Source organism: Teleopsis dalmanni, chromosome 2 (genome assembly GCF_002237135.1).
Source record: "Teleopsis dalmanni isolate 2A chromosome 2, ASM223713v2, whole genome shotgun sequence".
Taxonomy (NCBI): Eukaryota; Metazoa; Arthropoda; class Insecta; order Diptera; family Diopsidae; genus Teleopsis; species Teleopsis dalmanni.
The window spans coordinates 81,294,161-81,311,751 of NC_051847.1; the positions used below are offsets into that span (position 1 = coordinate 81,294,161).

The window sequence follows — 17,591 nt, forward strand, 5'->3', positions numbered from 1 at the left end:
ATTATTAAACAAATCAAACATTAAAATATGTTTAGTTTAATATTATTAATCTACGCCTCTGTTTAAAAATATTTTCTTTTTTTGTAAACAATCATAAGTTCTGATTTTATGCTCCTGCCATTTCTACCTGTGGTCATGTGTTCTTCACCAACAGTTACCAATGCACTAAACATAATTCCAAAAACTTCAAAAAATATCTGTTATTAACAGTAAAGCATTCTTTTGCCTTTGTTCGATAATTGAGACAACATTCTGAATCACTAAGCAAACATTTCAGTGCAGAAATGCCCTCAAATCAACTGAAATGTACTTTTTTTTATAAAATTTTTTCACTACAAACCCAATAAACACGAAACTTGAATCTTTTGAAGTGAATGAGTTCAAAAGAGCACTGATACTCGTATATAAAAAATAGGGCATGACTCACCTTTGTTTACTGTTGATCAACATAGTAGGAGCCTGATTCGGTATCAGCATACGCGGCATTAATGGTGGTGGTGAAGACTTATTGAGGTTATTACTTGATAAGTTCATACTAGTTGGTGAGAGATTAACTGGACTTGTCATTGTTTGATTCTCCAAAATTGGTGGCACTGTTATTAACGCTGGATTATGTGGACGTTTACGACTTGTAATCTTAGCAGCTTGTGGCATTTTCACCGTCTGCAATTGTGCTTGATGCATATGTGAACCACCATTTAATAATACTTTATGCGCCTTATTGGACTGTTGCACTAAATTTACTGTAGGTCTGGAGACTTGTAAAATTTCAATATTTGTTGGTTTTTTGGGTATAAGCGGTGGTGCTTTCGTATGCATATCATGCGTACTACCCGTATTGCGATTGTGATAGAGTTTGCGTGTTGAAGAACCGGCGAAGCTATTACGTCTATTAGGTGATAAAGCTGAAGCTAACGTATCGTTACCACTTAATGGTGCAATATTTTCGATCTCATAATAGCTTGTCTGCCGATGTAGTATTTCTGGTGGTGGCGGTGGTAAGGGCTCATCTGAGAGACTTGTGTCTATATCAGCAGGTGGTGGTGGTAGATCTGGAGATGGTACACGTAAATTCGGATTTTTTGGTGGACGCTCTGGCACCCAATCATCATGCGGTGCTATCAATACACTATGTGGTGGTGATGTATATAAGTTTGGTGTGCGTTGCGCTTTACTGTGCTGGTGTTGGTGTGGATGATGCTGTTGGTGTGCGATTGCTGCAGCATGTTGTAGTAACACTTTATCGCGCATAGCTGCATATTCAGATGCGGATGAAGTACGTCTCGAAGTTATTGGTGCACGTGCACGCGGTGGAGGTGGTGGTGGCATACCGCAGTCATTAAATGACATTTTCTCAGCATTTGTTATGTTTTTTATAGATTGCGATTGCAATTTCTCTTGTGAAGCGGTTGTAAATTGATCACGAAATTCTGCATAATCTGATGCTGAAGAGGAACGACGTAGTAAGGTTGTTGCCATTAGTGAACGCGACCGTGGCGGTGGTGGTGGTGGTGCTGGTGAAGGCGGTTTCGCGCTTGGTGAAGTATTCAGTACATTAGCAGTATATGCTAAACTATCACTTGAAACAGATTTTTGTGACATTGTGGGTATTTTTGTGGTTGTCGTCAAGCTGTTACGCGTTGGATTTGTATTTGTAGCATTGCCACCGTAAGTGTTAGGCAACGAGTTTCGTAGTGCTTGGTGACCAACTGCATCTTTGATAGACGTTACTGACTGATAAGAATGTGGACGTAATAATTGTTGCTGTTGTAGGTGATGATGTGAGGGATGTGGTTGATAAATTTTTTGTTGGCTATTATCTTGAGACTGTGTTTGTGGTTGCAAATGATTTTGTTGCTGCTGCTGTTGGCGCTCAAAATACGATTGCACCGCATTTTTTTGAAATGCTTTTAAGGCGGGATTTGAAATTCGATGTGTTTTGCTGGGATCGATAAACGTATATTTTTGTGGCTCATTGATCTCACCTCCACGTTCAAAGTCATTAATACGTTCAGCTACTGACTGCCAATTTGCGGGTGGTGAATTCTGCGCTTGTCTGAAAGATGTAAAAGTAATTACATTTTACATTACATTTAATTACATTATTGTAAAATTACGACAATACACTTACTTTACTTGGTTTGCAGCATCAGTGTTTGCAACTGTTGTATTTAGTGTTGGATTGTTGGCCAATGGCTTTTGCAAATTAGCACTGTATTGTGGTTTTGGATGGTGCACATAATGTGAGGTATTACTATGTATTGGTTCCGTATAGGTGCTTACTGGAAAAAGACGATGATTACTACGATAAGATGGAGTAGTTAGTGCAGTACCGGATGTTACTACTGCAGCTGTTATCGGAGTAGTTGTAGATGACGTGCTGCTTACACTGGCTGTAGAAACATGTGTATCGGACAGTGGGGATTGTGGAGACGCTGTCGACGGTTGATTTGAAATAGTTTTAGTACCAGCATTCGATGTTATGCTCTTTTCGCTGCTTGATGTTGTGTCACATTTAACAAGGCTACTGGCTGGCGGTTGCGGAGATATTGTTACCACAGCTTCACTATTTGATATTGTTACAGATATATTTGATTTGTGCTGCTGCGATTCCAAAGGCTGTGTTTGAATTGCTATAGGTGCTACAGTTGCGGGTGTAATTGTTACTAACTTAGGCGTTGCAGTACCTATATTTTCAGTAGCTGCAACTAAGGAACTTTTTGGCAAGTCAATGGTATTTAAATCCCTTTTAATTGGGACTAATTGTTTTTGATAAGGCTGTATGGTTTGTGTTGTATGTACAGGCGGATAACTTGGACTGTGTCGGTGATTTGAAATCAGTTGTACGGGTGAATGGTGCTCCCGTGCCGATAGAGTAGGGCTAACTTTGGAATTGTGTTGTTGTTGCTGTTTAGGTGATTGAGAATTTGGTGAAAGTTGTTGTTGATGGTCATTATTCAAATATAGTACACTTTCACTGTGATGTCTTTTTGGTGTTAAAACGCGGGAACTATGTACAATTAGTTGTGATGATGAAACTGAAGTAGGCATATTGTAAAAAAAAATTAGAATAAAATTTAATAAAAATGCATTTTCAGTTTAATATAAAAAGTTTTTTACGCAATATTTTTGAAATTGTGTTTCAAAGCGCCTACCTGATTCCGAAATTGCGGAATAACCTGTAGCATGGCTAGCTTCAGAAACATCACTCATCGAACCCAACCATTTAAGAGTCTCTGTAGAAGACGTACTTTCAGAGCTGTTGTTTTGCTGTTGATGTGATAAGTGAATTGTGTCAACATCCTCATTCGCACTGCGTTCATGTTTCGGATTTAATAGCAGAGGTGTCGGTGATGGTGCTACAGAGCTGCCAGATACTGATGAAAGATCGTTTTGCGACCAATGATGTGATTGACGGGATAATAAATCACTTTCCTGACGTAATCTATAAAAACAGAAATGAAAATTATAATAAAATTCAAACAACAATTAGGCTTTTGCAATTGTTTTATAGTTGGTTGAAGTGAAGTACAATAGATAAAAATGACCATTAAAACATTATCTATTGGTTTGATTTTATTGATCTAAATTTGATAGTTCGTTTATAACTTTTTAATAGCTATTAAATTCGATTGTTCAAAATTAATTCGATTTTATTCAAGGTTTCTTTTTTTTTATTTTTTTTGAATGGTAAAGTAATATTAAAAACTTAAAAAAAATAATAGAGAATTGTGTTTAAATTGTGAATGAATGTTAAAAAGCGTGTACCGAAAGTATATAATACAGTATACTTCGAATTAAAACAAAAGGTTACTTAAAAAAATGTCAATTATTAAGGAATATATAAGATTGGAGTTATTTGAGATATAATGGTAGTCTAAATTAAATTGCCCTATTATAGGAAAATAATGATTTAATTAACTGTTTTGTTTTAAAAATCAAGCAATTATGCTATTAAAACGTATTTTATGGGTTAATAGACTTTAATATTCGCGTACACGCCTAGCATGAATCATTTCGAATTTATTAACCACATTTTATTTGCATAGTAAAAAGATACATTATTAATTAATAAATTAACTTCACCGCAAACTACGCATATCCACTCAATGTTAATGTTATTAATTTTTAATTTGATTTGATTACACACCACAAAGTGCAAAATAATTAATAAATATTTTATTATTTAAAATAGCTTTTAATTTATTTAATTTATTATTTACTATTAAGTAAATTGCAATCATTAGATAGTAGACATTTAAACACACAAAGCAAATATACTAACTGACAGTAACGATTTCATAGTTAGAGAATAGAATTAACTAATACTAAATCCACCATAAACTTTTAAATTTATTTATTTAATTATATATGAGTGTAAAATAATACTTCTTTTACAATTTTTAAGTGAATTGCAGTAATTTTACTTCTCGAAAAATTTTGCTTCAAGACTTAGGTCTTTAAGTCTTAAGAACAACTTTATGCTGTTATTACCAATTTGTAAAATTTCTTTAGGCACTAAAACTCAGTAAAAGTAAAAGTATTCATTCGTCTAAATAAAAAATATAAGTATAATATACTAAGAAAAATCAAGGTTTCTTAGAAAAACTTGTAAAATACAAAAAACTCATGTTACCATTGCCAACAAAAAGAATTTGCAAAATTATACTTGACCACTTTTTTTTTTTGGATAAAACTATGAAGTCATTAGAGTATAAGTTAGACTTTAATTTGCTTAAATGTTTAATGTGTGGAAATGAACAACAAATTTTGATAAAAAGTTTATTAACTGGCACTATGACTCACTTATATAGTGGCTTATTTTAATATTTAATGAGCTAAAATTATGCGTAAAAGTTCAAGTACCAATCGTAATAATATGTTAGCTATCCATTATTTGCAGTTGCGTATGCAGAGAGAGGTTGGGATTATTCGGTGATCCTCTCTTGACAGTAAAATTTATAGATTACACACTGCAGAAACATTCTCAAGAACATATTTTCTAGTTTATTATTCCTGCTTGGCACAATTTTGACACAATCGCTAATATAATTCGTAACTTTAGAATATTTCTTCTATCAAACTTATCATGGTATTGATAAAGAAAGAAATTACTTTCAATCAAAACCTTTTCATTAAGATGCAAAAATACGGTAAATAGAATTGATACCTTAGATTTTTTAACTTACTTAAGTAAGTAAAATTTGTGATTTGATAACCAAAGGAGTACTGAACTAAAGACCTTTCAAGCTGAATCATCTATTCATATGTCATATATTTCATCTATTCGCTTTTTAATGGATAAAGTAATTATCTTTCAATGTATGTTTCTTCAGAATTCTCCTAATAACTTCTTATTGCTTTCGGTTATTGTCAAAGCTTTTGCATCTTACGACATAATAGAAAATTAGTGGAGCATGATGTCCGATTATCGAGAGAGTGCTCTACTCCTTAGTGGTTTATCTGTATTTCATGGCAAGAGTGAGTATTTGGTAATTCCTTAGGCTGTTATAGTTACGTTGAATATATAAAATATTTTACAATTTAGTTGACAAACATATAGTTGACAATAATCTCAAGACGTTCAGACGTTTAAGACGTTTGTTTATTGACAAACAATACTTTATTTGCCCTTCATGTCCACAGAGCCAATTAGTTTCCCTTGTTCTTTTAAGATAAAAACAGTTGGAAAGAAAAGTTGTATGTACAGACCGACAATATCAATATTGTTGTCAGATGCCTTTTGTAAAAACATTGTTGAATATAGTTCGATTCTGCTGCCAGAATTATAGCTTCCAATATTAAGTTAAATAAGGAATCATCGTGACTGAAACCTTGTATGGTATCGAATGGCTTGGAAAGATTCTTCCCGAGCTTTAGAGATTTTTTTCGAGCCCTTAGGTCCCTGGTGGGAGCTTAGAACGGTGCCCACTATCATGTGATATAAGCCTATAAGAGTCGTTCGGAAATGAATCCAACTCCACCAATTTATTTGTTGATTTATGTTATGTTGTGTTATTAATATTGCTTAAAAGAGTAACATTATACAAAGTAGTCAACTGTTAAAACCTACTATAAGGAAGTTTCTCCAATAATATTTTTAAATATTAAGGATAGTAAGAGTTTGAGTACATGGGACTATTCTATTAATATTAGTCAAATTTGGGATTAAGAACTAAAAAAATAGGCAATATTATACATTTGATTAAAGTACTCAACATTTTTAAATAATAATTTTTTGTCATCAGTTATCAAATTAAGAAATATCTACTTTCTTCCGCCTTATGCTCAAACTGGGAGCGCCAATGTATATCTATAATTCTTGTTAATAATTCTATATAATAATATATTCTCATTTTATATAAGTTTTCACTGAACTTAATAACCAGCGTAACATTAGAATGCCAATTAAAAATTTATTGTTCGTGTATGTTTTTTACATACATTGCATTTTTTTTGCTTTTATTCCGGTTTTGAATAATTAAATTTATTAGTATACTATATTACCTCATATAAAAATAAAAACGAAATTATATTTTTCTCTTTAATAATTATATTCTTTGTAAGAAGACATATAATTTTCGAAAATTATATTTTATGCAGCTTTTTAAGACCATTGAAACACTGTCAATAGCATAGAAACAAAATATCTGACCATGTCAACGAACACTTCCAAGTATTTTTATGAATTGGTTGGATAACACAAACCTATAACGCGTAATGGTACTTTGCAACTACTTTAAAAATTTGGCACTTTAAGTTCGAATAAATCTGTAGTTCAGGCTTTTATTATTGTTAAATTAGATTCAGTAAATTAATTAAATTACTAAATGAATTCAATTTCTAGTGATGTATCGCCGGGTCAGTACTTTGGTAGACTATATGTAACCAACTTGACAATGTTTAGAAGTGGCACTCAGTGTTAAAATGTTATTTTAATCTTACTTTTTAAATTTTTTTTGTTAAGATTTGAAGATTCATAAAAATCTTAATTTATACATAATTCGAATAAAGTAGTTAAAGCGTGAATACAATTGGTGAACCTGCCCACCAAAGCCCGTTTGAGCTCAAATAATGGTCCATTGTGATAAAATGGAACTAGTAGAACAATACGTCAAGGGAATTAAAAAAAGATTTAGTGCTCAAAAGACTTCGTCAATTGACAAATAAAGACCCCGCTGACACCGTTGACATTACATATGGATCAGTTCACAAAAACAGTAAAATATAGTTTGGTGGGAAAACACTATTTTTTTTAGGAATACAGCTTCGCGTTGAACATTGTTTTCTGATTAGGGTATGATAAAACAGATGAGATATAAATCTATGCATACGACCCAAAAACAACCGATAACTTAAACGAATATAGTGCAACAGGTAAAATTCAACTCACATTATTGCGGTACCACCGTATTTATCTGAATTAACACCGTTTGATTTGAACTATTTCTCAAATTCAAAAGACCATCCTGGGGACACAGTTTCGACACGATTAAGAATATAACAATCAAATCGTTGAGGCTTTTAAAGCCCATTTGAAAAATTTGATTTTAATATTGTTTCGAGGACAGTTTTTTCCTTTCCTATCCTATCCTATGATCGCATAAGTATTTTATATTGGAAGAATAATACTTTAAATGCGATGAAATAGATTTAGAAGAATAAACAAAAGGATTTCAAAATTTTGAACAATTTTAGCCTATTCTGAATTTTACTTTTCCAAAAATTATTTTTGTTTGAAATTTATTCTAAGGTGAGGAATGAAAAATATGCCGGCATGGATGCGGTGAAGCCATTGTTCAGGAATGGGCCAAAATACAGGAAAATCACATTCGTGAAGCATGCAACTTATTTTTTTTAATTATTTTGAAACTGAAGTCAAGACAAAAGGTGGGCACATCGAGTGAATAAATTTGAGTGAATAAATTTGAGTGAATAAATTCTGAAACTTTGATTAATATAACAAATATTTTAATTTGAATCAATAAAAAATAATATTACTCAAAAGAGATATGGTCGCTTGCATAGGAAACACTTCAATCGCCTAACCCTGTAAATTGCTATTATAGATGTTTTTTATTTTTATTAATATTTGTAATGTTAACTTTAGGATATATACCATAACATGGGTTCCATATGATGTGTACAAAATTATATATATATAAATATATTCACTATTGATTTTATCAAAGAGTTCAAATTGATTAGACTGAATATATTACTAAAAAACTTTTTACATGTAAATATTTAAATTTATCTTTCAAAATTGTGCTTCATTTTGATTCTGAATTAGTACTGTAGTATTATAAGAACAAGTTCTGTTCTTAAATGTTTAATAAATAGTTTAATTAATTATAGATATGTTTATTGCTGAAAAATTGCAGCTAAATCAAGACCAGGGATGACTCTATAATCATTAAAACTTTGCTGTTTTGCAAAATTTAGCTAAAGTTAATGACTTCACTTTGTCAATATGCAAATAAAAATTAAATGTTAAATATAATTAAATTATTTAAAAATTGAATTGAGCTTAAAACTAAGAGTTATTATTTGTAAATTGAAAAACTAGAAAAGAAAGCATTTCCTAACAAAACTACAGAAAAATGTGCGTACATAAAAGTCAAGTACGGCTTTGGATCAGTTGGTTAAGGTGCACTGACCCGGAACTTCAAATTTAGCAGGACACGAATTCGATTCCTGGTACTTGATTCCTGGTCTCAAGAAAATTATTTACGAATAATTAAATACAAGAATTATTTCCAAGACCACTGATAATGGTTATTTAACAATACTCGAAACAGCTGTATGGTCAGCCAAATATTCAATTAATTAAAATAATATAAAATTAGTTTTTGTTGTTGTAGTTTACTACTGTTCGAAAAACCTATTTATTTCATAATTAAGTTAATTGCTCAGAGTAATAGTTTTAATGTAAGTTCACATCATAGACTGCGTTTCGGTTATGTTAAGAAAATGTTATTATGCTTGCTAATAATTTTGATTTAACGTTTGAACAATAATAATATATTTTGGATTTTAGACTCATAAACAATTATTTAAAAAGAGTATCTAAAAGACTATCGTCATTGTTATTAATAATAATAAAATTAAATAAGAGAAATTATAGTGTAAGTGCACAAATATATCCTATAGAATAGGGGTGTCCAGACTAGATGCGATCGCAGGCCAATACAAATTACTATATAGATTGGAGGCCCGTAAAAACTAATACATACGTTCATAGTTGTTATAATAAATACATTATGAATCGGGTAATAAATTTAAAATAATGTAGTTTTAACAGTGCACCAAAAGAAAATTTGCGTAATTATAGTATATTAAAAACATGTTGCGGGCCGTATAAGCATTAGCAGCGGGCCGCATATGGCCCGCGGGTCGTACTTTGGACAGCCCTGCTATAGAAAATAAGTTTTGTTCTTGTAAGTTATCGGTTAACGAATCTGGCTGACGCTTATTTATCAAAAAAAATGTTTACATTAATTTCGTTTACAGCGAGTGAAGTACTTTTAATGACGCCTATGAAATTATGTTAAACTACAAAGTGTTAGCAGCGGTGTAACATACTATACTAATGTAATTTTGTGTACAGCGCACTCTACCCAAATTAAAAGAGATCTCATTTAATTTAGGTAGACTTAGCTAAAATTCAATTGATTGTAAGTAAAATGTTACGAACTGTAATTGTTTCAATTTCTGTGCTGAATTTAATATTTATATAAAATAATTTAATTTTTGTAATACTCGTATAATTGGACCATATTTCTTTTAAAGTTTTTTATTATGTAAATAATTTTAATCGAATTTCATTGTTTACTGATTTGTTAGATAATGTTAAGCACCCGTAAGGCAGTGTTTAGAGTCAATGTGACCGATTTCAATTATTTTTCTGTCATTTGTTTTTGTTTATAAAACGAATTCAAGGTTTTACACACGTTCACTTTGCGTCCAAGTGTGAGTGAAGTAGTAAAATACGAGCAATTAAACAAAGCAAACAACTTGTTTCAAAGAATGTTGTTGTACTACTAACTTAACTACTACAGCACAACACAGCACAGCACAGCGATAGCAACAACAATAACAATAACATTATGAACAGCACAGCACAGCAGCAATGGCAACAAAATATTAGCAATGGCAGTAGTAACAGCACTCATAGCAGCAGCATTAGTGTTCATAACATTAATTATACATACAACAGAAGAAAAAGAAAAAACATTATTTATAGCACAATTTATGGTTAAATGTGTACGCACAAACCGGCATTATGTGCTTTGCGCCACTGACCATAAAACACTTTCTGTCGTCCGTTCCCCCTGATAAATAATACTAATATTCAAAGGTGCAAAATTTAAACACTGTCCGGCGTTATGGAAGATGTTAGCAATTATGGTAGAGTGTGTGAAAAAAGAAGAAAAGCATTTTCGATCAACTGGACTCTGTTGACATAATAAATTGGTAGATAAATGGGTGGATCGAATTGTTAAGATTGGTTTAAATCGTTTGTTATACATATACTGGTTTTAGTTTTGATGAAGAAAAAAATCACATTTGTCATTACATCTTAAGAACAATATTTTATTGATTGTTGGTGCTTCCTGTGCTATTAGAGTAATATACCGTAATATCTTGACGATTAATATATATATTTTTATAATTTTTATAAATATATTTCATTAAAATATTTAATAATCTTATGTATAATAATAAAAATGAGATTTTTCGCATATATTCAATTATATATGTATATTTGTACGTTGCTTATGGACTTAGGAACAATATTTTGTCCAATTAAATTTGATAAAATTTTTATGGAATAGTGTTAGAGAAGAAAGTAAAGTATTTGGTTATATTGGTACGTTTAGCTTATGCCTTTATTTTGCAAAAAAGAAAATAATAAACATGCACTAAAAAGCACTTATTGAAATCACTAGAAGTGAAAATTAATATGAACTACAACGAAAACTCACCAATCAATTGCCAGAACAAAGGAAATACCAGAACAAAGTGTTGCGCATGTTAAAATTAAGTTGCGTTTGATCTTCAAATTATTCTGTGATCATTTTAAAAATACATCACCGAAAATATGTGCTTCAATTGAAATGTATAAATGATTAAAATATTATTCGCAACGTGAACCACTAAAATCAACAATTAATTTCGTTTTTATTTAAAAAACAAAGAAAGAAATTCGACACTATGTAGTAATATTCGTCATACATAATTTATACATAATTTATACATTTATACATTTATACATATATAATTACAAAAGATTATTCTAAAACAAGTATAAAACAATGCTTAATAAAAATACTAACTCTGCGATGAGCTACTTCGCTAAAATGTAATAAAATCTATTTGTGCATTAAGCTTCAAGGAGACGTACATTTATTTATTATATTTTAAAATATTTATGAAAAAATAAAATATCATCTCACATTCGTTCCATTACAAAGCGAAAAAATGTGGTATTTATTTAAATATATTACTCACAAAAATGAATTTGGCTTTAATCATTCATATAATACTAATATGAAGGATACTGATACATATTGACCTATAGGTTTGACTGTGTGTTAGTGGAAAAAAAATAACAAAATGATCCTTTCAAAACCAAAGTCTTGGAATGAAACTTAGTTTTTCAACACCGAAAAATTGTTTAGCTAGTTAATACCTAATGTCTAATATATGTTAATCTTATAATATTGTAGAACTTCGTTCCAGAAATTTTAAAGGTATAGAAATAAAAAATTGTACAGAGAAGGATATACAAAGCCATGCAACTTTATAGAATAGTTTGTGGTCTGCTATTAATACAGAGAATCGGCATTATTGACATTATGATGTCGTTATTAACCAGAATCGAAGACGAATATCTACACAATAGATTTTATCACTACATCGACAATATTGTGTCTTATATTGAGATTTGTTTCTATTTTTTTAAGAAGCAAATCTAAAATATTTTCTGAAATTCTTTATAGCAGCCTAGTAATTTATAACCTGTTTTTTTTTAAATTACTTTTATTAAAACATTTCTAGATAGTGAATTTACAATATTTCTTATATCACCCTGGTAACTTATATCCAGGTTTTTTATATAATTTATTTAATTAAAAATTTTCTGAATAGCAAAATTACAATGTTCCTTACTATTTTCTATAGCGACTGGTCAAACAAGAATGAGCCTTAAATCCAGATGTTGTGCAATGATGTTACGCTGTCTCATTTAGAGACTACTGGTAATTGACAACACGTTTTAATTAAGTTTTCTAAAATTCTAATTCTAAAAGTCTAGGAATTTGTTCACATCATAATTTATGAATATATCAATATTCTATATAATATCACATTCTTTCATATCTATTGTCACATTTTTATATTGGCGGATGGATTAATAGTAAGTAATGGACAGGTTATATTTATTTTATGTTATGTATTAAAAAAGGTTCCGTAACCCACTTTGTTATTTATATAGTTTCTATTTAATTGTGAAGATTTTACAGTTCACGGAATGAAGTAAACTGATAAGAGATATCTGGAATTTTCCGTCAAATACTAGAAGTATATATATAGATGTTATATATACTTCTTAAAAAATTCTAATCTTGCTTTGTGTTATGTTACTAGAATATTACTAACTTTAATCGTTGTACAACTATTTTATTACTAATAATGATGCAAATACTTAAGTGGCATTAAAACACACCATATAACTACCTAAAAACAAAACTATAAAACAAGGCCACTAATTTAAATGTAGAATGCTTTGGTATGAAATGGCTCAGAGTAAGAAAAGAAAACTATTATAATTTCCTAACAACATTAAAACTGCATTATTTACAATAACTTAGAAAAGATGCATGTCATTTACCAGATATTTTAAAGAACAAATATTTTATTAACAAATGCAAAGCTATGCAACAATATTTACTAATAACGCAAAGAAGTTAATTTCCTAAACCATTCAAAATTTCCGTTTCTATTGTAAACGCAATAAACATGTATGTTTAGATGCGTTTCTATAACATGAAGAAGTATTAACAAAAAATTATTAACAAAAATATTGCATTTCCGTCTCATACTGAATGCCATCTTCGATGCTTGTTTATAATAACTTCACTTCATCAAACTTAATTTGCTGGCTGATGTTATTTAGTGTGATTCTTTAGCAGCTTTGTTACATATAAAAACTGCACTATTGGTCATGCTAAGTTAATAACACTAAACCCAGTATATACCCCCACCAATATAGTAACTATAAAAACGCACTCACCTGTCTAGAAATGGTGTGGCTGAACTTGAATCCGAGCTGGACACATAACTGTGGTAGCCTTCCGACTGCGCATACGATGACTGCTTCTGATGATGAAACAACACCGGCTGATCGTAATAGGAGGACGCACGTATGTTGTACTCTTCAAGACCAGCCTGAGTTAGACTGCATTGATCGCTCATGTCGTCCTATAAAATAGAAAAATAAAATGATGTTTCAAATTAAAAATGTGCAAAAAAAAATTACTGTTCAGTATGTTTAAAAGCTGAGATTTCAAACTCAAAATAAATAAAATTCGTAGACCAGTCTACCGTCTCACTGACAGACAGGCGGACATTCACTTAGCATTTAGAAAATAAATTAAGCTTCTGTAAAATGCTAGCGCACACGTAACAAAATCTAAGCCATGCTTAACTTCCGTATATGAAGATTTCTATGCGCGCACAGCTTTACTTTAGACTTTTTCTCTATATTGTTGTTGTTATTCTTGTTGTTGCTGTTGTTGTCTTTTTTCACTTTGTGTGTGTAATAATTCTTGTGATCTGATTCGTCTCGGTCATCTCTGTGATGCATTTCATAGAGCTGAGAGTAATAACCACATAAGCCATAAAGCAAGATTGCTTTTCTTTCATTGCCTTTTTATGCTTTCTAAGTCTTTGTTGTTGGTGTTGTGGTATGTTTAAATGCCGTTAGACGTAAATTAATGATGATATATATTTTGTACGGAATAAAATTTATGAAGGATGTCACAAAGTAATATTAATGGAATCAGAATCATAGAAATACAATGTATACGAAATGACTTTGCAGTTTATCATTCTTCAGTGGATTTAACAAGTTAACGCTTGCAATTATGTGAAGAAATTATGAGATGCATACTAAGTCTACAAGTCACACGCAATCAATAGAGAGAAATATTGTTGCGTTCAGTTTAGATACAATATATACAATTTTAATAGATGATATTAGTAAAGATAATTATATGAACAATACTAACACTTTCCATAGCTTAGTTTTTAACATGTACGAGTATAATCAGTAAAATGAAAAATAGTTTATAAAAATTTTACATATAAACGGTAAACAAAATCAATTAAATGGTAAATTAAAAAGAAAATCAGAATATTATCAAGATTAGGAGCACTACAAACGACTACAAGTAAATCAGTTAGCTATCATTTACCTACTACCCATTTATGTGCAGTATACGGCCCTGGTACATTGAAGGTATAACATATCTGGAAATTTAGGTGATTGGAAATTTAGCACTTAAACAAGGTTGGTTAACTTAAACGAACGCTGTGTGATTTAAATTTTATCACTATTATACACTTTACACAAAAAAGTGTATAATTTTTAGGAGCAAGCTCTAATTATTTGACAGATTGATCAAAATCGGACCACGATATCGTATAGGATGTATATCTAACAGTTCTACCGACTGACAAAACTTACGCTTTATAGGCTGCTCATCTTACATATGCTTCTGTACAGAGCGGAATCAATGAAAAAGATGCATGGACATTTTTCGAGAGAAAAGTTTTTCGAAAGATCTTTGATTCTTTACGAGTTGGTGACAACTTTCCCATCCGAATGAACCACGACCTGTACGAACTTTATCACGATACTGATATAATTCAGCAATTTAATATACGCAAATTAACTAAAATGGAGAAGGTGCGGAAGCAGCAGAGTTGATTGCTGCCTGAGACCGAAGTACGTTATCGGGGTTTTACGGCCAATTAAGGTAAAATTATATCTCTTATCTGCTATATAAAGTAAATAGTCTGGTCAAGATTCGTTTTTAATAAGTATATTCAAATAAAATTTGGTACAGATTGTAATTATGTTCATATGGCAGAATATTCAAAATTTTATTCAGATCAATTTAAATCTACAGCTATATACTGTACCATAAACAGCCAATTCAGACACAGGTTTTTGAAGAGAATTTTTTTATTTTCTAATGTACTTCATATTTGTAACTTAAGCACACTTTATAAAGTACAACTATCGAAAAAATTAATAAAACAAAAGTCAGGCTCATTTTTTTCTTTAACTTAAATAGCTAACGAAATAAAACCGTAAATAAAAATGTATATCAGATTTTATTAGTGCTATTATATATAATACTATATATATATGTTATTTTGTAATATATTTATATTACATTATATATATATAATATTATATAAAAACTGTTTTTTTCCAACGTTACAAATAATAAATATTGACTCGAACAGTAAACTTTACTACACTAAAATCCAGTAGGCACCATCCGGTAAATGGTAGCGAGTTAGTTTCACTTGCGGCACTTGATCAGATCTATAAATTACAGCGATAGTTCCATCATAAGTCTTTTCAAATTTATTTAGAAAATATTGCTTATATCTTCGTTATTCATAATTTGATCAAAAAATTTACTATTACTTTCCATCAAAAGAGACCTATATGTCTGAAAATTTCATATTTGAAGAGGACCTAGATATATATTTTGATGGCTTGAACATCACGCGGTATGAGGTGCAATATTTTGAAAATATTTAAGCAATATAAGGTTTTCGATTACTGTGGTGCTTTTAAGGCAGAAACTGTTTTTATTATGGAAGATTATGGAAGTTTGAAAGTAAGAAATCTGTATTTATTAATTTAAGCTACACGGAAGCAATAAAAATTTGTGTTAGTTATATATAATCAAGGATTGTTTTCGATTCTGTATGTTTAAATATCGTTTTGCTACTTGTGTAATATATATTGAATTCAATATTCACTTTTTATATATTTTTAACATTAATATCTACATCTTCAGTTACGTATAAATCGATACAATTCAGAAAAAGTTAATATATTAGTAATACATTTTGATTTCATATAGACAAAAGCCATGTTAGGAAAAAAAACAAGCCGCAGTAGCAATCAATAGGGCGCGAACAGTTAGAATTAAATTTGCTTAACTTATTATATAAAGGAAACGGAACTTCTATCTCCATATTGTTAGGAATACTGAATATTATTAACGTATTTCCTAATAGGAACCTTTGGTAAAAGGCTATCTGTGACTGTTTCACATCTTTCTCAGCACCCCAATTGAAAGGCTGACCAAATTTATTGAAGAATCGAAATATTTTTAGAAGTAGGGAACAGTAAACAAAGTTCTGCTGTACACAGAATTATAATGGACCAGTTGTAAGTGATTGTTGACACTCATTAAACTTAACCTAACCTGGCCTAAGATTACATTTTTTAATTTATTTGAAACTATGTATTTTGTCTCTTATTAAGTAAAATAAATTATATTAAATTGCTAATATACAAACTGTTTTATTTTCAATAATTTTAACAATTTATTTAATTGGTTTCCAAATATTTCATTTCACACAACTATAATTGGTTACTCCTTATTATTAGTTGCTCAATTTGTTCACTTAATTTTTAACCAATGCATTCGTTAAATAATTATTTATGCCTTTGTATTTACGCAAAAATTGGACAAAAAATGTTGAACATCATTTTGCAATTTTTACTAAACGTAAGTTTCACTCGCGTTGTTTTAACATTCAAACAAAAAAGACACCAACAAATGAAAAAAATTTACTGTTTAACAATTTAATTATTTGCGAAAGTTTGTGGCGTTTGCAAATGATCCAAAAATTATGTTGATCATTAAAAATAAAATGAATTAAGATGATCTTTGCCAAAGCCAACAAACCGAAAGACCATCCATTGATGGCAGCTGAGTTTCGTGGCAAATACGCAAATCTTGCCATGCCACAACAAAAACGTTCAAAACATTGAATCCATGGGGTCTTTTGAAGTTTTTTTTTCTAGTTTTCTAGTTTGACTATTTGCCTATTTGAAGCTAAAGTAATCATTAAGTTAAAATTAGTGGAAAGATAAAAAACAAACAAATATAAACAAGAGTGCACCAAAAGCTGTTGTGTCAATGAATCTTAAAAAAACAAATAAATAAAACAACAATGTTGCATGAAAGCGAAAGTGACCCGCTGCCAGATTTGAGCTGCTTGAAATTAAATTAAATTATGTTTATCCCAAGATCGAAATAAGGCTTACAGCCCAACATCAGATACAAAATCCAAATAGGCACGGATGTGAAGAAGTGCGCCCAGTTGGAAGTCTATGAGGATAGCATTAAATACTTAAATTAAGTTTTATTTTATTTTTTTTTTCTTCTAATTTCTTTAGATTCAAATAAATTTATCTAAATTACACAAAAAAAAATTGTTTCTATTTATTTTATAACAAAAAAAAACAAAATGCAATACAAACCAGCAAA

The 17,591-nt window shown here is 30.3% G+C and overlaps 1 protein-coding gene across 1 annotated transcript; it reads right to left on the reverse strand.

The window, feature by feature from the left end:
* Positions 1-427: 427 nt before the first annotated feature.
* LOC119680571 (protein Shroom-like) lies at positions 428-13,481 on the reverse strand (the record flags this gene model as incomplete). The annotated part of the gene is given in 4 exon segments (XM_038093467.1): positions 428-2,056; positions 2,132-3,038; positions 3,156-3,445; positions 13,298-13,481. Coding segments are annotated over 4 exon segments (3,008 nt in total), but the record flags the coding sequence as incomplete, so codon positions are not given.
* Between the last annotated feature and the right edge of the window lie 4,110 nt (positions 13,482-17,591).